Here is a 21,750-nt window from a genome sequence, read left to right as displayed (position 1 = left end):
TCCCAGTGGGTGAGACCCACATTTGTGTTAGTCCTGTGTGTAGTGGTTACTTCATTTCACACACACACTGGGCTTCTGAATGCCCCATTTCATCCAGTGTCCTTAGCTTCCTTTAAGGTTGAATGTTCTCAGTGTCTGGTTAAGAGTCTTGACATTACTCAAACACAAAGACAACCAGATTGTCATTCTTTCAAACCATCAATTGATTTGTTGGGTTTTAATTTGTCATGGTGGATTTCTTGTTGTGACCCAGTTGTGATGTCCCGGCCCCGAACTTGTCTGGTGGTTTTCCTTTATCCACCGGCTCAATCTGTGGTTCAATCTGTGGCCTCTTGCAGCCAGCTTGCCTTGCTTGATCCCTCCTGCCCCAGACTTCAAAACCTCTCAGCTATCAGCTTTGGACCACCAACCTAGTTTCAGGTGCAAAGCTCCAACTCTAACCCAAACACTGACACACACACTCCCTATCTCTGAGCTGCCAGTCTGGGAGCTTACTTTTCTTAGGAAAGAGCTAAAGGCAGCAGGTAAGCAATCTATACGTTCAATAAACTTTGGTGATCATCAAGAGTTTCAAAAGAACATCAGTTATATAAAACCCAGCTTCAATCAGGTAAGAAAAAACAGTTTCTACAGTAATCGGTGAAGCCTGGCCCTCCAGAATATTCAAAGGTTCATGAACTTTGACCTGACCTGATTGCAGAGACACATCATGACAGTCTGACTAAGCAAGATTAGAGGATGATGTAAGACTTGGAGCATCTCTTTCAGACATATGTCATCCTGATTCAGTTAGGAGAAAGAATCAAATTAATTTATGGAGAAGAAATCATTCAGGATTACTAAAGTATACCAAATGTAAACACACACTCTCCCAGCTTTAAGCTTCAAGTGGAGACCTTAGCGTTGTTGGACTTATTCTAAATAGGACTTCCATATTAAGACTTACCGCCTCTTAAATTGGTTTCTTATTTGGTTTCCCTCCGTACAAACTCAACAAGATAATCCAAATATTAACAGTATGCACTTCACTTAGATAATAAATTAAACATGAGTCCATCTGTATCTTTAAAGCCGCTGTGGTCGGTCACAGAAAGGCCTTCTCTTTAGCTCTTAAAGGTGCATTTCCACCAAGAGTTCCGGGGTCTTTTGGCCCCCAGAACTACTTTCCCCGGAACTAAAAGGCTCCTGTGCCCCCTTTGTTGTCTATGTTTGACCGTGGGCTGAAGTCCCAGGTAGATTGTGTGAATCAGTCCAGTGACGTATGGAGAAAAAAAATTATATTAAATGATATTTTGAAATCTTACTAAAAACGTAACTAGTTTGCATTCCCAGGAACTCCCTCTGTGTTTCAACAACTGTGTAAACTCCACAAACACTGACACGTTCAACCGAAAGTCCCAGGACCTTTGAAAAGTACTACCCTCCCAAGCAGGGGCTTTTCAGTGGGGAGATTATCTACCCCTGAACTAAATTTAGACCCTGACTCCTCCAGTCAAAACGCACGTAGTTCAGGGGTAAAGTCCCTGCGGTGGAAAAACACCTTAACATTGAATTTAACCCCAGCACAGTTCTACTTCTGGCCTACATGCCTTCCACACAGACCCCATCATTAGCCTGTCATGTCCTCCTGTGCCGCTCCTCAAACGGCCTCCCCGTGATGGATCATTGTTTACCGTAGCCTTGGATCCCAGTAACCTCTTCAGACCCTGTGCAAGCTTTCATTTCTCAGTATCCGTGTACCCATGACCCTGTAGTCCAGAGGTCCAGAGGTGATCAAGAGCGATCTTTATTTAACCTTCGTAAGCAACAAAAATATCAACAAGCACTTCCAATATCTGCTGCAGCTCTCTGCTGTTTCACAAGCTGTTTGTTTACCCGAGCGATAGGAGGATCGGGGGATGATGCACTTTGTTTTTCAAAATGCTGCTGTGGTCAGTTGTTTTTTAACTTCCACTTAAATCACTTTATGGTCTCCTGAATGTTTACCGAAGTGTTAAATGTGTGTTTTTTGTTTGAGTAAGCAGCTGGCAGCTGTAGAGGAACAGTTGAAGCAGAATATACCACAACATGCATCAAATCTCAGTGAGAAACACCTCCTCTTTTTGGACGCAGTCAGAGCACTAGATTCACATTTGCTTATCAGTCCTTTTAACATCTTAACTCTGAACAATACTTTCTGAAAAATCTGAGCACATTAATTATAGTTGCTTTTGAATGTTTGCAGGACTCTCTCATTGATCACATTCAGAAAGTAGAGGTAGTCGTAGAGGCTGTTAGCTCTACATTAGATCCTTTTTGTTGCAGTCCTTCTCTCCTTTCAGATTCTACCATTGATGCTAACATGACCGGTCATCTAGGTTTGCTCCTGCCAGTGGAGCTCCCTTCATGCCGACCTGTTTTCAATCAATCAATCTTTATTTGTATAGCGCCAAATCACAACAAATGTTATCTCAAGACGCTCTTACAAACAGAGAAGGTCTAAACCACTCTACGTCAAATTATGAACAGAGACCCAACACCAAGGCAGGATAAGACTCAGTCTGATCCCACCTTAATCCACCATGAGCATTGCACTCCGCAGTACTTAGCTAGTTACAGCGGCGAGGAAAAACTTCCTTTAACAGGCAGAAACCTTGAACAGGACCAGACTCATGACCCACGAGTTGGGTCTGGAAAGAGGGATACAGGAGAATTAGAGACTGGGGGATAGTGATGAGACGAGTAGCAGTAGTTGTTGCTGGAGTCTGGAACGTCCACAGCAGGAGGACATCTATGGCCGCTCAGAGGAACCTACGAGACAAGGGAGCTCAGGGACTCCAGAAAGGTCTATGGTTAGTAACTTTAAAGGGATAGCAAGAGTTAGAGTAAGTGATGGGGGGTTAGGGGGGAGGGATGAGATAGGATCCCACTGTATCAGTGCACCAGTTCCCCTGGCAGTCTAAGCCTATAGCAGCATAACTAAGACCTGGTCCAAGCCTGATCCAGCTCTAACTATAAGCTTTATCAAAAAGGAAAGTTTGAAGCCTACTCTTAAAAGTAGAGAGGGTGTCTGCCTCCCAGACCCTGACTGGTAGATTATTCCAAAGGTGTGTGTGTGTGTGTGTGTGTGTGTGTGTGTGCGTCCTGTATGAACTCTTCCTCTGAACTGATATTGCGATTCTCAAGTGGTGCAGTTCTTCGTTACACCCCCTTACCCCTCACCTCCCCGGTGTCCGGCAGTACTGCAAAGTCACTCTGGTTCCTCCACATATATCTTTCTGGACTCCACAGAGCCTCGCTTGTTTCTCTGCCAACCTCGTGAAATCCCCCCCGTCTTCAGTTTTGGGCTCGAGCTGTCCTTGCTTTCCCTCAGTGATAACAGATTGTGAGTTTGAAGCCCTGCGTCTGTTTTTGCTACGACGTGTCTCCTAAATATAACATTATTGTATCCTTGAATAGATTAATTAAAGTTTGTATACTGGAGCAATCAATGGAGGGTAATTACAATGCACACACTCACAGACCCGTATTGATTCAGTGAACAGAAGGATGAAGAACTGATCTGAAAGGGCTAAATTAGCTGTTATTTTTGCGGGACACTAGACCCCCCCCCCCATAAAAATGACACCATGTGCTTATCAAGCATTATAAATACGACTGAAACAGGGATGTGTTAATTGCGATGTGGCTAAAAGAGGAATGCAGTAGTTTCTTATCTGATTTAATTTCCCTTTTGCTTTCAGTTTTACTGCAGTCTGAGGATTTTCTGCTCGTTCAGTCTTTTCTCACTTCTCAAACTGTGTCCTCAAGTCCGCTTTAGCGAGCCAGACTCGTATATCAGCCCGCTCTTCCTCTGCGATTAGACCTTGAGAGTGTTTTAGCCTCCAGACTCACTGCAGAGGTGTCCTGATGCATTCTGTAAACACCACACAGCAGGTAAATACCACTGCTGTCACTACTACTGCCTCCTTGCAGCACACACACACACACAGACACAGACACTATCTCTCTCACATGCACTCCCTGGATGCTCGCAGTGCCGGTGCAGCAGTTTTACAACGCTGACAATACACTAGAGAGCCATTAGGAATATGCTCCGTCCTGCAAGTTGCCTTAAAAGGCCAGTAATCTGCCACTTCTCCTCCTATGGGACTGATGCTCTGAAAACGAAGGCTGCTCTGCATCTGCTGCTTTCCTCTCTGACCTTTATCTCTGTGAGATATATACAAACGATATGTTTAGAGTGAAGAAATAACTCTTATCTCTTATCCACTCTCAGGCCAGGCTTTGTGGATGTCAATGCTATCTCATGAACAGATTGCCGCCCACCATGTAACAGGAGGGGGAGAGTGTCAGTTTGCTGTGTCAGTGTCATTTTAATCGCTATTTACAAAGTTGACACCCTCACATATGCTTCCTCGTGCTCCCTTCATGAGCAGGAGGGAGATTTGTGTTTCCTCATGCTATGAAAAGAAAATGACCACAAGCTTACAAATGTGGGACGGAACACAAGCCGGATGGGTTTCCCATAACTAACGTCACTCGTAGATCAAGTGTCTGATCCGGTCTCTGCTTTAAACAGAAATAAGGAAATGATTTGATTTAAAAAATCTTAGAATTTCAGAAACAAAAAGATAAAATGGTAAAAAGAAGACTGAAACAGCAGTGTGTATTCGATGCACACAGATCTAACTCACCGCCCTGCCTCTTTCTCTCTGTGTGCTTTCAGCCCCATGAGTTTGATGAGTGCCGACTGGACATCAGTGTGAACGACAGCGTGTGGTACCTGCGAGCACAAGACCCAGAGCACAGACACCAGTGGATCGACGCCATTGAACTTCACAGGGTGAGTCATCCACACACTCTGTTATCAAAAGAAAATAAATCTGTGACACACTTTTCATCAAATCATCTAATACAAGGTTTGAATTTGTGAATGTGTGTTTGTGTTTGTTTCTATCAGAGTATCAGAGAGGGGAGGCCAGAGAAGGGAGGAGTCCAGGGAACAATAATCATCCCTCCACCACTGGTACGTTTGTTGGCAAGTCTGCAGATCTCCCTAAGAGCTCACCTGTATTTAGAATAGTTCACTGTTGTGTTCAAGTGTTTGTGGTTTTTGTTAAAATTTGCATCTGTGTTTAAGCTCATGCAAGATATCTGCATGTGTTGTGCCCATACTGTCACAGATACTGGCTTTCAAAGGGTTCCTCTCCTTTTTTATTTATTTATTTTTCATTTGAAAGGACCATACATATTAATTAACATTTTTGTAAATATGACAGATGTTAAAAAGGCTAGTTTACATCTGTCGTCCCTTGCCAGATGATAAAAAGGCTCCCTAAAAAGATCAAGATTAAACAAAAAAAATAAAACAAAGTAAAATAAAATGAAAATAGAAAAAGGGAGAGGAGAAACCAAAACACAAACAAAAAAAGAAAAGTACAAATAGCACCATACAATTACAAATGACTAATAGCTACAAAAGGAGACGACATGACAGTCTTTGAGAAAGACGCCATGGACATAAAATACATGGAGCAAGACATTTCAGAGCAGGGTCCATGATTTCCAAAACAAATGTTGACTTGATTCATCAGAGACCACGGGACAGTTTTCTGTTCTGCTTCAGTCCATCTTAAACAAGCCCAGAGAAGTCGCCGGCATTACTGGCTCATGTTTATCTATGTTCCCTCTTTGCAAGGTTCAGACTAAAGGTTTAAGATGTAATTTTCAGCCCATGCAGTGAGTTCCACTGCAGGGTCATGTCTGTTTTTACAGCCTACTGGTTTTCAGCTTTGTCTGTTTTTTACAGAGATCCCTCCTGAATCTTTTAATGATTATATTTACTATGGATGGGCATTTCAAGCTAAAATACTATTCGCTAATCATTAGCATCTATTTGATGATTATTCGAATAATCACCCCCACACACACACACACACACACACACACACACACACACCTGTCCTGTTAACGGTCCGTTTGTGTGGCAGTCGTGTTAACCAGCAGCAGGACGAGGTGCTGCTAGTAGCGGGCACTGACAGCGTCTGTCTCAATCTTTACGTCAGTGTTTCTGTAACGGGGCATGGCATGTATGTTTACATTTTACAGCCATGCTCAGTCTCTGGAAATACGTGTGTAGGAGTGTGAGATTTAGAAACCGAGAAAATCACCGCAACTGTCACCAATGTTCTTCTTTTGCTATTTAATGTAGTTAGCATTCTTCTTCTTCTGTTCCTTAATGCGGTTAGCAAACAGCTTTAAGACGCTCTGTAGCCCCCGTCTGGTGGGAATACCGTATTACAACCAGACACCGGTAAAAAGGATGAAAAATTTTACTTTTAAATGAGAAAATATTCAAAGTAACTCTTCGATGAACGAACTCTTCTGCTTCCTCCACTGCTAATGACTCAAACAACTCGTATATAAGGGACTTCACAATGCGAAACATCAGCTGAGTCTTTGCTTGTGCAGAACCCAACAGGGTAATATCACTAAGACTTAATCTGCTCGGTCTACACGTTCTTATGAGGTCATCAAAACAACAAAATGAGCTGTATTTTGATCCACGTTTTTACAGTCATAAGCATAAGCTCTGAGCTTAATGAGGCGCTCAACTTGGGTATACATTTGTACAAGCTAACATAGCAGAGGTTTTAGGAAGAGGGTAACACTGAACACTGTTTCAAGACCTATAAGAGACTGCTGTCTGTCTCCTTCATTGATTTCCTGCAAGAAAACCTGAGGTTAGGTCAGTCATTTGTGAACTATAGTCAGGGTTTTCTTGCAGTGTTATTTGCCTAAAACAGTGGTACAATGTGACTGTACACAGCGCTACTTTAAGTCCTGTGTGAGACGCCTTGTAGTGCTGAGAGAGCGAAAGTAGCTCCCATTGTTTTCAGCCAGTGTCAAGGACAGAGGAAGCAGGTTGTAGTCCCTACTGTGTACTGAAAGGAACGACACAATGGAGGAAAAGAAAAGGGTTATTGTCACATGAACGGTCACCAACCATAGAAAGGTAGAATATGTTCTCTATTTCACAACATCTGGCAACCTTATATCCTCTCTGATTCATTCGAGCTCCACAGAAAAATGATCCGTGATTGCTCAGCATCCACGGAAAGATTTCTACATCTGAAAGTCTAAAGCGGGAATAATCCATCCTGGAGCTTTAATTGTGTTTCTGTCTGATACAGACGAGGAGATGTCAGCCGCCACACCCTCAGTCCGTCTGCAGAAACACACACATGCTCAGTTTGCGGTCCTAAACTTTGGGAAACCCCCCTAAACCCCTCCTCTTCAGTCCTCGCTCACTCATTCCAGCACAAGGGAGGCACCGTGACTCACATGCACACACACACACTAACACACAGCAGACGACAGTATCCCACCCACAATGAGTCACCACAAAAAAACTCTCCTCCTTCTTAGAAGCCCCTTCTTCCTCTTTAAACCCACATTACTCACTGCAGCAGCACTCAGCAGCTTTACATCTCCATAGAGACACAACACAAAACAGCTAACACGTCACTCTCTGGAGATTTAAGACATCTGAATATCAAAATACGACTCGTCCCCAGGAAACTATCTGTGTTACCATCAGCGTGGTCATGCAGGAGCAACTCTTTTTGGACAACTGTTTACTTTCTGTCACCGGAAAATAAGGCGGTGACTGAAGCCCGACTGAGCCTGAAATAACAGACATGAGGGACACGTGGAAAAAGTCAGATTCAGATATTTTCCTGTTGTTTTCATGATGAAAAAATATCAGTAAAACAGGAGAACTGTTTGATTTTCACGCTCTTTCTTGGAGATGTTCAGCTGAGTAAATTAACCAGAACAAATGTAACCAAAAGCAAAACTGCAAGAAAATTACATTTTTTACCCAACTTCAAATATTTTTATTCACCTGTTTCAAAGATGCAGAATATTCCTCATGTATTTCACAATATTTCATATTTTTTCCACCCATGAAATGTGCATATACACTACCAGTCAAAAGTTTGGAAACACCTTCTCATTCAAGGGTTTGTATTTATTCTAATGATTGTAAACACTGTAGATTAATACTGAAGACATCAAAACTATGAAAGAACATATATGGAATTATTTAATTCACAAAAAAGTGTTAAACAAAGCAGAATATGTTTTATATTTTAGATTCTGTAAAGTAGCCCCCTTTTCCCTTCATGACAGCTTTGCACACTCTTGGTATTCTCTCAGTCTGCTTCATGAAGTGGTCTCCTGGAATGGTTTCTAATTAACATGAGCCTTGTCAAGAGTTCATTTGTAGAATGGCTTGCCTTCTTAATGTGTTTGAGACCATCAGTTGTGTTGTTCAGAGGTAGGGTTAGCACACAATGGATAGCCCTATTTGACTACTGTTGTAATCCAGATTATGGCAAAACCAGATTATTTCATAGTTTTGATGTCTTCAGTATTAATCTACAATGTGGAAAATAAATAAAATGAATAAAAAACATTGAATGAGAAGGTGTGTCCAAACTTTGGACTGGTAGTGTATAAACAAAAAAAAGAACATTATTAAATCAGCTAGCTTCACTTTTATTCCTCCAACTATTTCCCTAAAGAAACGGTCAAGGCTTTACACATGCTGACACTTTCATTTCCCCTTTATTAAGACACAAAAAGAAACTTAGTGACGTGATCTTGTTGCCTCAGTGTCACTTTTTGTTTTCAGCCTTTTTAATCAGATGTAGAAACTGGATCACCAAATTATATATATTTTCTTTTCCTTATCTGTTCTCCTGTAGGAGTCTTTCTCTCTTTCATTCTTCTGCCTTCATTGTTTTTTTTTATCACCGCAAGACAGCATCTTTTATTTATCCTTTATTATCCCCCACAGTCAGCAGCATGAGCACTTACTACCTCCACATAAACACACAGCAACAACCACCCATCATTATTTGACGTGTAAGAAGCATCAAGGAGAGGAATCCCTGCAGCTCATTTACTCTTATCTTAAAACCATAACCTCTTCTTTCTGGCTGGGATCCTGTTATCAGAGCGATGAAGCGGCCCTCATGCAGACAGTGAGACCGTCCTATCTGCACTGATGAAGTCACCGAGGTAGCAGCAGCATGTTGGCTAAAGGGCAGGCAGCAGCACTCAAATCCATGTGAACACAAGCAGAGTTACTCCTGGTCATTGACCGACAGTTACCCCAGCCCTCTTGCAAATCCCAGTCACGTGCTGCGTGTGCATCTCCTGCCCTCCGGTGGTGGGAAAAGGAAGTGGCTCTTAAAGGGGAAGCGCATGCTCTCTCTGCGGCTTGTGTCTGTCTGTGTTGTTGAACCTTTCAGCCGCTCTGCCATCCCTGACTGTCTATTTTGAGGACAGAGCGATTATGTAAGACGGAAGGGGGTGACCAGGCTGTGTTACAGGAAGTCAGTTGATGTTTCCGTGGTGTTGCTTAGGTGACTGAATGTGTGTCATGTCGTGTCTAGATCACTGCGTCCTGTGAAAACACCTAGAACATTCATAGAGAGCTGTTTCTGCACTTGGTAGTTGTGTGCTTCATATTTAGAAGCAACAAATCAACAATGAAAATAGGTCATTTATCATTTTGGTATTTCATCTAATCTTCCTTTTTTTCATCTTTGATTTTTTTTGGACTGTTTTCATGCTAAAATTTGCTGAATTGTTTAGTCCACACCTCAAAGAGTTCTAGTTTTCTGCCATAGTGGAGGACTCAAACAGAAAATATTCACATTTTAGAAGATGGAATAAGAGAAAGACGTGTTTGTTTGTTGTTTTTAAGTTATAGTTTGGGCTTTTTTGCCTTTTATTGACAGGACAGCTGAAGAGAGACATGAAATGTGGGGAGTAGAGAGTGTGGGAAAGACATGCAGTTAATGGTTGATCGGCCGGGAGATGAGCCGGCAACCTCTGCGACGAGGACTACAGCCTCTAAACGTGGGGCGCTTAGACCGCTAGTCCACCAGCGCCCCAAAAAGAAAAGACATGTTTTTTATCCAATATGAGAACTTTACATGCTTACTTTATTTTTGCATCAAAGGATGAGATCATTCCTCCTAAACCAAAGCTTGATCTGTAAGGCAGCTGGACTGGTAGAAATTCGAAATAGATGTTTCACCTCTCCTCTGAAAGGCTTCTTCAGTTCTGACCAAACTGGGGAAGAGCTAGAAAATATAAGCCTCTAACAGTCGTGGGTGTGTCCAGGTAGTCACAAAAGGGTCCTGAGTAGGGTAGTTAGTCTAGTTCCAGTTGTTCTCCTATCACCTGACAGTCTGCCTTCAAGAATTTCTACCAGTCCAGTTACCTTAAAGATCAAGCTCTGGATTACCATGACCTGGATGACTGAGAACCTTCACAGACACATTACTCCTAAAATAACACTGATGAGAGGTTTAATACACCAGAGTAAATCAGATACATGACAGTAGCATGTTGGGGACGTGTAAAATAAGCTGACACTGATTGTGAAACAAGAAGCTGCAGATTCCAGGTGAGAACATTTGGATAAGATGAACAGCTGCAACAGAGATTACACGGCTCAGTTTAAGTGAAGGATTGTTAATTTGGTGTGTTTCATAAGCCACTGCTGCTGTTTTGAACACAGGCATGCAAAGGTAATCATTTTATTTGTGGAGCACTTTTCAAAAACCAAGTTACAAAGTGCTTTAAAAATAAAACAGGCAGTTCATAAAAACACACAAGTCAAGATCAAGAAATAAAACATTTTAAAAGACAGAAAACTCCCCTAAAAGAACTCTAAAGGAATAACATTCTTTTAGAATATATTTCTTAAGACTGTTAAAAATAAGATAAAATACAATTCAGATAAAATCTTGAAAGGCTCTTTAAAGGAGCTCACTGACTCAGCAGACCTGATCTCCTCGGGCAGATGGTTCCAGAGAGTCGGACCCCTCACTGCCAACGCCCTGTCCCCTTTCCTTTTCATTTTTGTATCTGGAATACACAATAAGATGTAGAGCTTTAAAAGTAATCTTAAAATCAATTCTTAAACATACAGGGAGCCAGTGCAAGGTAGCTAAAACCGAGATATGGTCTTGTTTTTTGTTTCTGGTTGAAACCCTGGCAGCTGACATATTCATGAGGTGAAGCTACTCTGCGTCAGTATCTCTAACTTGTGACCTCACTGCCTTCCCTGTTTCTCCTGACAGGCTGATTCTGGATATGGCTCAGAGTCCAGTCTGCGGAGACATGGCTCCATGCTGTCTCTCACCTCGGGCACCAGCGGCTACTCCGCCACCTCCACGTCCTCCTTCAGGGTAAATGTTTGACGAGGCCCGAAGAAGCCCAGAGCTGCATTTTTATACACAAGCTGTTAATTCTCACACTAGACAACCTCATTATATAGTTTGTATAAACAACAGCCTGACCTCTGTCTCTTTGGCGTGTTTGAAGAAGGGCCACAGCCTGAGGGAGAAGCTGGCAGAGATGGAGACATTCAGAGACATCCTGTGCCGGCAGGTGGACACGCTGCAGAAACACTTCGACAGCTGTGCGGACGGCGTGTCGAAGGATGAGCTGCAGAGGGATAAAAGTAAGACGCACACACACCTCAACTCCAATTAACCACAGTGCTGTTACTCTTTGGTAACGACTCTAACAGCCATGTATACTTTGTCACATAGATGTCGTATGAGGCTCAGAAATGAGTTCTACAAAAATGACATTAGAAGAAACTCTTGAATTCCAGGAACCAAAAAGGGAATCCATCATAAAAATGATCCTAACTCATTTTTGAAAAGTCACTCCTGAACTGAAGTGACTCTTTAGCTTCAGAAATAATATTTGTAGAAGAAGAATCCTGCTCTCTCTCTCGTGTTCTTGTAGGGAAAGTGTTTGTGTGACTCAGAGAGCAGTTATTCTCCGGCCCCCTCGCCCTCACCCCGTCTTGGCCGGCTGAACATTTGCTCATGGCAGCCTGCGTCGTGTGCTCCTGTGGACGACCGCAGTGAATGAAACCCTCCTTTTGTTCTCCTCACCTCCCTCTCTCCCTTCCTCCCTCTCGCTCTCCTTTCCTCTCTCTCCCTCTGTCCATTCCAAAGATGAAACCAGACCATTGTCATGTTGTCCAGCACAGCAGAGTTCTGTCAGTCTGATGGTCTGATTGTCTGCTGGGCTGCAGCTGAAGTTCTGAATGAGCCACAAGGCGCTGCCCTGCCCCGGAGCTCGGCAGGACTTTCTCTGTTTGCAGCTACCTGTGAGTGTTTCCTCTCTGAAACCTTCTGTCTCTGTTTTCAGTCGTGGAGGACGATGAAGACGACTTCCCCAACACTCGGACAGACGGAGAGTTTCTGCACAACAACAGCAACAACGGCAGCAAAGAGAAACGTGAGTCCTGCAGAACTTTTGTGTTTTAAACACTTTGGTAGTGTACATTGTTATGTTTCAGAAGTCCAGTCAAAAGTTTGGAAACACCTTCTCATTCAAGGGTTTGTATTTATTTTAATTATCTGAAACACTGTAGATTAATACTGAAGACATCAAAACTATGAAAGAACATATATGGAATTATTGAATGAACAAAAAAGTGTTAAACAGAGCAGAATATGTTTTATATTTTAGATTCTGTAAAGTGGCCCCCTTTTTCCTTCATGACAGCTTTGCACACTCTTGGTATTCTCTCAGTCTGCTTCATGAAGTGGTCTCCTGGAATGGTTTCTAATTAACATGAGCCTTGTCAAGAGTTCATTTGTAGAATGACTTGCCTTCTTAATGTGTTTGAGACCATCAGTTGTGTTGTTCAGAGGTAGAGTTAGTACACAATGGAGAGCCCTATTTGACTACTGTTGTAATCCAGATTATGACAAAACCAGATTATTTCCTAGTTTTGATGTCTTCAGTATTAATCTATGATGTTGGAAATAATTACAATAAATGAAATGAGAAGGTGTGTCCAAACTTTTGACTGGTAGTGTATGTCTTTGTTGTCGTCTTTTTGTTATATTAATATTTAAATGCATTCTAATTTTCTTTCCTGATGTGAAAAGACACAAATAACTCACTTTCAACTCCTGAAAACTCAACCTTTAATATTTCCTATTGCCACAAGAAAGTCAAGAATTACTGGATAAATTTGACGCATGCATCGTCTCAACTGGAATGATGCGGTCCAAACAGATTGAATTAAAAGTTGCTTTTAAAATAAGAAGCGACTAAAGTACTGGCATCACAGGTTCAATCTGGGTAAATAAAGTGATTTGGAAAAATTCCCATCACTGGTTTTTCAGGATGAGACATTTTTACTTTACTTTACTTTTCTTCATATATTTATAAAGCTGCAATAAATCCCCAAAACAAATAAATTGGGACGTCATTATATCCATCATATAACTTGATTGAGCGTTCTATAAATGGATGATTTTAAGATTTGATTCAATCTGATCACAGAAATATGATCATGATGCTTCCTTGTCGAAGTTTAACACCTTTTCAACTAGAGAGAATAAAATATCTCACCATCCAGGTAGCGATGATTGCTCCTACATAGACTGTTCTTTTTGGACACCATTGAAGAACTGTTTTCTTTCAGAGCCTCAAACTCTCGTGCACTTTGTAGTAAACATACTTTAACTCCAGGAGTAACAAAGCCGAGGCATTCACTGACTCGTCTGATCCGTTCAGTTAAGGTGCGTTTGCTTAGTTCCCTGTGCTCCTCTTGTCCGCAGTGTTCCAGTCCTTGACTCCCAAGGGAATCAACGGCATAGATTTCAAGGGTGAGGCCATCACATTCAAGGCCACCACGGCGGGGATCCTGGCCACCCTGTCCCACTGCATCGACCTCATGGTGAAGAGAGAGGACAGCTGGCAGAGGAGACTGGATAAGGTGAGTCAGTCACTCGCATCTAATCAACCATGGAGTTGTGTGTGTGAGATAGAAAGGTATTGTCAGCGTACGTCTTCTCCAGATTCTTCTGCGTGATCACATTTAGTGTAACACTGGTGGGTTTCTGTTTGTGCAGGAGATGGAGAAGAGAAGAAGAATAGAGGAGGGCTACAAGTCAGCGCTCAATGAGCTGAAGAAGAAGTCTCATTTTGGAGGTCCAGATTACGAGGTGACACTTAGATTCATCCGTAATGCAGCGTGAGATTAAATCTGAGTGTGTGAGTGTTAACGTCTGTTCTTTCATCAGGAGGGTCCAAACAGCCTCATCAATGAAGACGAGTTCTTTGACGCGGTCGAAGCTGCTCTGGACCGACAGGACAAGATCGAAGAACAGGTGAGGAAAGATCAGGAACAAAAACTCAACATGTGTTTTAAAAAGGAGTGACTCTTTCCTCTGCTGACGTCGAGGGTTTATATTCTGTGTTTGTGTTTCAGTCTCAAACAGAGAAGACCAGGATTCTGAGATCCAGCCCCGTCCCCCCTGCAGACGTGTACTCCACCTCTGGCTCGCACAGATTCTCCGAAAAGGTTGGTCACTGCTTTCCACAACTTCACCGCTCCACCTTGCTCCACCTTCACCCCCTCCTCTTCCCTTATTTGACTCATTTAATCTTTTTGACATCTCATGTTCTGTTTTTTTAACTTTGTCTCCTTCATTTTTTTTCATCCCTCCATCCTAGCCTCATAGTCAGTCCTCCCCTGCTCTGATAGTCAGCGCCCCTCCTCATCCTGTCCACAGATACAGCACAGAGGTAACTCCATGCTGAAGCTCACTCACTCTCTTCCTCTGTGTTTGCATGTTTGTTGAATCCTCTGAACTAAAGCTGAATGAATGAAACAGTGAGAGGTTCAAACGAGCTCAGCAGCATGAAGCATGAGCTTAAATATCTACAGATCATATTGATGTGTTCAAATGTTAAACACACTGAATATCAACATGTGGAGCAGGCTCATAATCTCTGAGGACATACAGTCATACAAGTGAAGGCTCAGACTTCAACAAGGGAACTGAACAGAACTTCTGACTCAGTGTCCAGTTTTCTGTCTACTAGTTCTTATTAAGAAAAATAAGTTATACCATCCAATCCATTTTATTTATATAACACATTTGAAAAACAACAAGGTTACCAAAGTGCTGCATATCAAATACAAACAGTAGAAATAAATAATAGTAAAAATTTAAAATACAGCACATTAAAAGACAAACAGAGACCAACACAAACTCTCATGCTGTATTAAAAGCCAGGGAGTAAAAATGAGTTTAAGACGTGATTTAAAAGTATCCAGGGTGGGGGTCATTTTGACTTTAGGAGCTACCACTGAAAAAGCTCGGTCACCCCTCGTCTTTTGGGCACAACGAGACGCATCTGATCAGCAGACCTCAGTGCTCTGGAGGGGGCGTACATGTTTATGAGATCAGAGATGTACTGAGGTGCCAGACCATGTAGTGACTTGAAAATATGAACGTGGTCAGGTGTCAACCGGGAGCGCAACCGGGAAAGAAAAAAAGCGCTCGTGGAGACCTGTCACTCAGCCGCAGCCCTCAGCTGAGCGTCTCCGCTGTGCGCAACACCTTCAGTCAGCAGATCCACATCAAAACATGCTTTAAACTTCAAACAGCTCCCTGATAGCTGAACCAAATATAACAACCACATGGTGTTTGTTCCACGTGAGAGAAAATCCAAACAAAAAAATGTGTTCAAGTAAGTTCTTAACAATCAATGAATCAATGCTAGATTAATTGTTGACATCCCTACACTCGTTGTGGTAATCAGACGTTGATAGAGCCAAGATTTGAAAACACCGGTCCTCTCCTTTCAGATTTAAGACCGTGTGCTACCTGGAGTGAAGCTGAAATATGAGATTCATCCTCCACTGCTTAAATCCTTACATGCTCAGGTTTAAGTTCTGTTACTGGTGCAGAAAAGCCTCTGAGTACCGGTTACCTCAGCCACACACTACAAGTCCACTCCCTCTCTATCTCAATGATGATGTGCTGACCTGCATGCTTTTTGTTTTTGTCGTCGCTTCTTGTCTTTAATTAAAAGCATCGTGTTTGCATTCAGTAACGTGACTTTGCTGCTGGACTGTCAGGATGTGAACAAAACATAAAGGCAGGTCATTGAGTCAGACTGACAGTGTGAAGATTAAGAAAAAAGATCATTATTTGCTGTTAAATCAAACGCTGGCCGCCTCAGAGCAGATGAAACGCACCTCACAGCAGGTTATCATTCAGTCTCTGCATGCAGCTGATAGACGAGCATCATTAAGTTGTCATAACTTCATGGATTATTCATCCTCTCTCTGTCCCCGGCCGTGTGTTCACAGGTGGAGGAGATGGTGCAGAATCACATGACCTACTCTCTGCAGGACGTGGGAGGAGACGCCAACTGGCAGCTGGTTGTGGAGGAGGGAGAAATGAAGGTGTGGTGTTACAACAGCTGATCACATGATTTATTTAGAATGGATCCAGAATATCCAACCAGTGTGTTTACCTCGACCTCAGTCCTTGTACATGAATATAATCTGATCATGAAAGGGTTAAACTTGAGCTTGTTGTGTTACCACAGGTGTACCGGAGAGAGGTGGAGGAAAACGGGATCGTTCTGGACCCGCTGAAGGCCACTCACTCAGTGAAGGGGGTCACAGGTCACGAGGTGTGCCACTACTTTTGGGACACTGCGTACCGCAACGACTGGGAGAGTACGTCTTTGTGTTTTTAAAAGTTACAGAGTGTCTCACAAAATGATTCAAAGAAGGAACTCTGTGCTCATTTTAAACATTCCTGTCTGTGTTTTAATATTCTGATGTTCTCTTCCTCTTTCAGCAACAATTGAAAACTTCAACGTTGTGGAGACGTTGTCAGACAGCGCTGTGGTCGTTTATCAGACTCACAAGGTAAGCAGGAGGGATCTGTTTCTGCTGCTAGTCTGATACACAGTGTGTGGAATCTGAAGTGGGGATGTATATTTCAAGTAGTTCAATGTTAAACAAACTGAATATCAACGTGTGGAGCAGGATCATAATCTCTGTGGACATACAGTCATAAAAGTGAAGGCTCAGACTTCAACAAGGGAACTGAACAGAATCATATTTCAGACTCACAGAGTCCAGTTTTCTGTCTACTCGTTCTTATTGAGAAAAATAAGCATGTGAACGTAGTCAGGTGTCAGCCACGAGCGCAACCGGTGTCAGAATCAGTCCGGCGGGGGAGATAAAAAAGGCGCTCATGGAGACCTGTCACTCAGCTGCAGCCCCCAGCTGTTTTTTCCTGTTTTGAGAGGTTTTAATTGAGATTTATTACCATGTCAGAGGATGTAGGCTGTGTTGGTTGTTCACTAGCAAGGACCAAGCCACACAAGGATATAAGTGTGAACATTTAATGAATGAGTTGTGCGTAGTGTGGCCCAGCAGAAGGAGACTCAGGATGGGGTTTCCGTCTCAGCGTTATCCTGCCGGAGCTGATCTTGACCCAGGTTGTGCCTGGAAGTAGACAGGGCATAGAAGGAGAGAGGATAAGGAAATAGGTTAAGTGCAGTAGAGTAAGGTGAGGGAGGGTGGGTTGAAGAATCACGGACAAGCCGTTGGTGTAGGCTGGCTATGTTTAAGTAGGCTTGTCAGGTGATTGAGGGTGTGGTTTAGGCATGGTCCTGCTCCCGAATTTAAGTTAACACCTTAACTTCATTTATTAGAAGGTGTTTCTAGTATCATCCAACCCATTAATTAACAAGGATTGACAAAGTAATAACTACACCTCTCTTTACAATGCAAAGCATTAGCTCCAAACAGAGCATAAAGGTGAATCCATGCCTCCCAAGAACTGTTTCATCAAAAAAAAAAGTATAATCCTCATGCAAAAAATAGTTTTTGCAGAGCAGTATTAGATTTATTAAGGTGTTCCTAATAAAACTTCATCTGAGAAGAGACTTTGTAAGAATTAAGAACTATCATTTGAAAAAGTTTGTGGTTGGCATTTTGAGTGAAAGTGAGCTGGCCCTTTAAACATGATTAACAATGAGTTTGGACTTGTCTTGTTCATTTCAAGTGCCAATGAAAAAAGTTAAATAGATGTTTTAATATTCAACCTATGAACAGTATGTAAAGAAACACCTTCAGTCAGCTGATTCACATCGAAACATGCTTTAAACTTCAAACCCCTCCCTGATAACTGAACCAAACATGAGACCACATGATGTTTGTTCACCGTGATACAAAATCAAAACAAAATAATGTGTTGGAGTAAATTCTTACATCCCTAATCTGAGGTAATGTGTGTGATTGTGTTCCAGCGGGTGTGGCCTGCGTCTCAGAGAGACGTCCTCTACCTGTCCTCCATGAGGAAGATCCTCGCCAACAACGAGAACGACCCCGACACCTGGCTGGTCTGTAACTTCTCCGTGGATCACGATGACGCTCAGGTATGTAGTTAGATTCCTTTACCTCGTAGACATCATGTGAGGAGACTCTGAATGTGTTCTAAAGCTTCTCTCTCCTGTTCTCCTGCAGACGACCAGCAGGTGTGTCCGTGCCAAAATCAACATCGGCATGATCTGTCAGACTCTGGTGAGCCCACCGGAGGGCGACAGAGAGATCAGCAGAGACAACATCACCTGTAAAATCACCTACGTCGCTAATGGTGAGAGCTCGTCTGTACCTGTTCTCTCAGACTGATCTGTTTGAGCGTGCTCAGAGACTTTTTATCACAAGTTACTCAAACAGTAAGGGTGCATCTCAAAGCTCTAAACTTCCATCCTCATGTTGTTCACTCACCAATCAGTGAGAGGTATTCGATAAGGGGGCGTGTCTGTCTGAGAAAAGACTTCCACAAAGTCTCGTGTCTCCTCGATTATCGCTCCTCCGATCAGTCTCCTCTCTCCTCCGTCCTCTCTCCTCCGTCCTCTCTCCTCTCTCCTCTGTCCTCTCTCCTCCGTCCTCTCTCCTCTCTCCTCCGTCCTCTCTCCTCTCTCCTCCGTCCTCTCTCCTCTCTCCTCTCTCCTCTCTCCTCCAGCCAAGTTAAGAGCTTTTGGACGCCACTTAAAATGGCGAGTCAGTAACTACTTCCAGTTCAGCGGAGGAGAGAGGAAACTAAAGTTAAGAGCTTTGAGATGCAGCCCAAAGGTTTAACCAGTGGACTGTGCTGCAGAGGAACTTGACCAGAGACTTTCTCTCTGGGTCCAGAAAGTCCTCAGTGTCAGTTTGTTGACGCTGCAGAGACCCTACATTTAATAATTACATTCTATAAGCTACATGTAGCTGTCGTCACGCCAACACAGACACAGGTTAGGTCTTTCAAACGGGGGTTCAAGCATCAAGAACTAAACACCCGTTTTAAAGAACTAACCTGGGAGGAACAAACTCAACAACAGTTCACATCAGACCAGATGATATTAGACGGGTAAAGAATTAATGTAACATCCATGTGTGAAGTGAAACCTCAACCACAGACATTTACTCCAGAGGGTTAGAAATAAAAAACACAAAACAAACACGGGGAAGTTCATCAGTCAGAGAGGTTTGATGTTCATATTCAGCCTGTAAGACAGTCACCTTATCCATGTGTGTGTGTGTGTGTGCTCTTATAGTGAATCCTGGAGGTTGGGCCCCGGCCTCTGTCCTCCGCGCCGTGGCGAAGAGAGAGTACCCCAAGTTTCTGAAACGGTTCACCTCCTACGTCCAGGAAAAGACCGCTGGAAAGCCCATCTTGTTCTGAGGCCTGCAGGTGATCCTCTCTTCTGTTTTTATTATTTAATATTTATAATTTCACCGACTGTCTTTATCTTTACTCGGTGAAGGACCTGCAGAGTGACGTGTTTCTCTCTCTACAGCTTGGAGACGTCTGAGGACCGTCTGCTGCTGTGACCACATGAAACTCCAACTTCCTTCTAAATTCATAGTAATGTAACGGTGACAACAGCGCCCTCTGGTGGCCACTTTTCTTCCCTCTGATCACACAGTAATCATCTTAAGGTTGATTACTGTTTTCTTCCCCCTGATTCAAAATGTGGAATCATTTAATGGTGGAGTTTATGAACCCAGAATCACGACATGAACCACATCGAGTCCTCGCAGCAGCTCCTCAGTCGATGCCATATTTCCCGTTCATGCAGAGGCCTGACGTCCGCTCCTCTCTTTTCTTACAGATATATTAATATATAAATGTACGTATGTTCAATAAGAGGTTTGTACAAAGAAACAGATCTTTGCTAATAGACTGAGACGTTTTATCTTTGCCATCTAGAGCTCCTATTTTCTGTAGATTTATCATTCTTCCTTTTCCATAATCAGAAGCTGCTTTCATTAGCGAAGCATCCGACTTGAAATCATTGTACTCATGCTGAGTCCAGAGGGCTGTCATTAACCCGTGACCCCGATGATGTAAGACTTGACCTCTCTGACCCGCGGCCCTCTCATGAAAACGCCGCCCGCCAGGCGGTGCTGACGGAGGGCCGCGGCGTCCAGACGAGTTTGGTGTACATTGTTTTTCTTTGTGTTTTGAATGTTTTACGTAGCGTCACTAACGTTTCTCTGAAGGTCTTTATGTGACTGCGTCGAGCCCTGATGCCTTAGAGTACGAGGAGAGTAGATTCAGAGACGATGAAGGCTGCTGTAAGAACACCAAGAAATCTCTAGTGAAGTGCCTCATAGCTGATTCCTCCTTCCACTCATATCACTGAATGAACGAGCCCACTGATCCTGTGAGTTACTTTAAACCTTGGCCCTGTTTCTGCTAACGTTTGTCTCATACCAAAGTGCTCCACAGACAGGCTCAGAGTTATCTGACAGCATTGAGAGAAGGATCCCTGAAACAGCTGTGACAGTGCTCTCTTAGAGCCACCAAACCCCTCTGATAAAAACAGGAGCTTTACCTCACAGAGAAGAGAAGCTGCTGATTCACAGCTGATCCACTTAAATCAGGGGTTCCCAAGACACAAATGGAGGGTCGTGAGATGTCTTCCAGAATGGTTTTCTATTTTTAAGTTATCTAAAATTAGTACATTTACCCATTATGGTAAAAATAGACAAAAATAGTATCAACACATGAAATGAAACCTTGAAAATAGAAAGTGTAATGAGTTTTCTGCCTTTCTTTTGTCAGATGAGTCTTAAGTTTAGGGTTAGTGAACAGTTCATTATCAAAAGCACAGTAGCAGTAGAAACACAGACACACGCTCATATAGGTAGGGTCATTTTCTGCAGACCAGCTAAATGAAGCCACATTAAATCACTTTGGGGTCGCGAGTCTTTGGCACCTATATTTTGGGGGTCGTAGGTTGAAAAGTTTGGGAACTCCTGACCTGAATAACAGAAAGGTTGAGGCAGCGACTCCTGCATCAAGTGAGGTAAAAGAGATGTTTTAATCAGTGGAGTCTGGTGGCGTTAGAGCTTGGGATGATCAGCTGTTTCTTGTTCTTTAAAAAGAAAGTCAGTCTCTCAGACACTGTTTGAAACTTGGACTTGGTTTTGAAGCCCAAAGATGTCGGTCGCCATATTGAAAATGCTGATTCGAGCTAGAAACAGGCAACAACACGCCCACCTGTCAGTTTATGTTTGACTCTTAGCTTTAGCTTTTTTGAGAATGGGTTTAAAAAGTACATCCTGCAGTCCGACTGTCTCGGCTTCGACAATGTGGTTTCCTTGCCTCTAGTGGACACTTGAAGAACTGCAGTTGGCTTCATATTTCAACCATAGACTGTAGCATCTGTGACTTTCCTGAGCGCTGTTTTGAAGCCAATCGGCGGCGGCAGCCATATTGGAAATGCTGAACTCAACCAACTTAGTGTGAGGTAAAGAGGAAAGAGGCGGAGTCTGAGCCTCCTAGCCAACAGCTATGTGTTCCCGCCTGTCAGTCAAGTCAGTCATGTCCTTATTTG

At 42.9% G+C, this 21,750-nt stretch overlaps 1 protein-coding gene across 9 annotated transcripts in view; it reads left to right on the top strand.

Annotated features, from left to right (window-relative positions):
• The window catches only part of LOC117830698 (ceramide transfer protein-like), a 152,170-nt gene extending 132,058 nt beyond the window's left edge, over window positions 1–20,112 (top strand). For 8 of the 9 annotated variants that reach the window (XM_034708926.1, XM_034708925.1, XM_034708927.1 and 5 more), the window contains 17 exons: window positions 4,709–4,825; window positions 4,943–5,008; window positions 11,148–11,255; window positions 11,392–11,530; window positions 12,235–12,324; window positions 13,662–13,819; window positions 13,956–14,048; window positions 14,127–14,213; window positions 14,315–14,407; window positions 14,560–14,631; window positions 16,208–16,303; window positions 16,450–16,582; window positions 16,707–16,777; window positions 18,169–18,297; window positions 18,386–18,515; window positions 19,462–19,598; window positions 19,705–20,112. In XM_034708926.1, the coding sequence (XP_034564817.1) occupies window positions 4,709–4,825; window positions 4,943–5,008; window positions 11,148–11,255; window positions 11,392–11,530; window positions 12,235–12,324; window positions 13,662–13,819; window positions 13,956–14,048; window positions 14,127–14,213; window positions 14,315–14,407; window positions 14,560–14,631; window positions 16,208–16,303; window positions 16,450–16,582; window positions 16,707–16,777; window positions 18,169–18,297; window positions 18,386–18,515; window positions 19,462–19,589 (1,710 nt within the window). In that variant the 3' untranslated portion in view covers window positions 19,590–19,598; window positions 19,705–20,112. The remainder of the gene's footprint in view (window positions 1–4,708; window positions 4,826–4,942; window positions 5,009–11,147; window positions 11,256–11,391; window positions 11,531–12,234; window positions 12,325–13,661; window positions 13,820–13,955; window positions 14,049–14,126; window positions 14,214–14,314; window positions 14,408–14,559; window positions 14,632–16,207; window positions 16,304–16,449; window positions 16,583–16,706; window positions 16,778–18,168; window positions 18,298–18,385; window positions 18,516–19,461; window positions 19,599–19,704) is intronic. The other variant, XM_034708933.1, reaches the window with a different exon arrangement.
• The last annotated feature ends 1,638 nt before the right edge of the window (window positions 20,113–21,750 follow it).

The sequence above is a fragment of the Notolabrus celidotus genome, chromosome 19, assembly GCF_009762535.1.
Source record: "Notolabrus celidotus isolate fNotCel1 chromosome 19, fNotCel1.pri, whole genome shotgun sequence".
Lineage (NCBI taxonomy): Eukaryota > Metazoa > Chordata > Actinopteri > Labriformes > Labridae > Notolabrus > Notolabrus celidotus.
The sequence above is the reverse complement of the archived record's forward strand: the minus strand, read 5'-3'. Positions and strand labels throughout refer to the sequence as shown.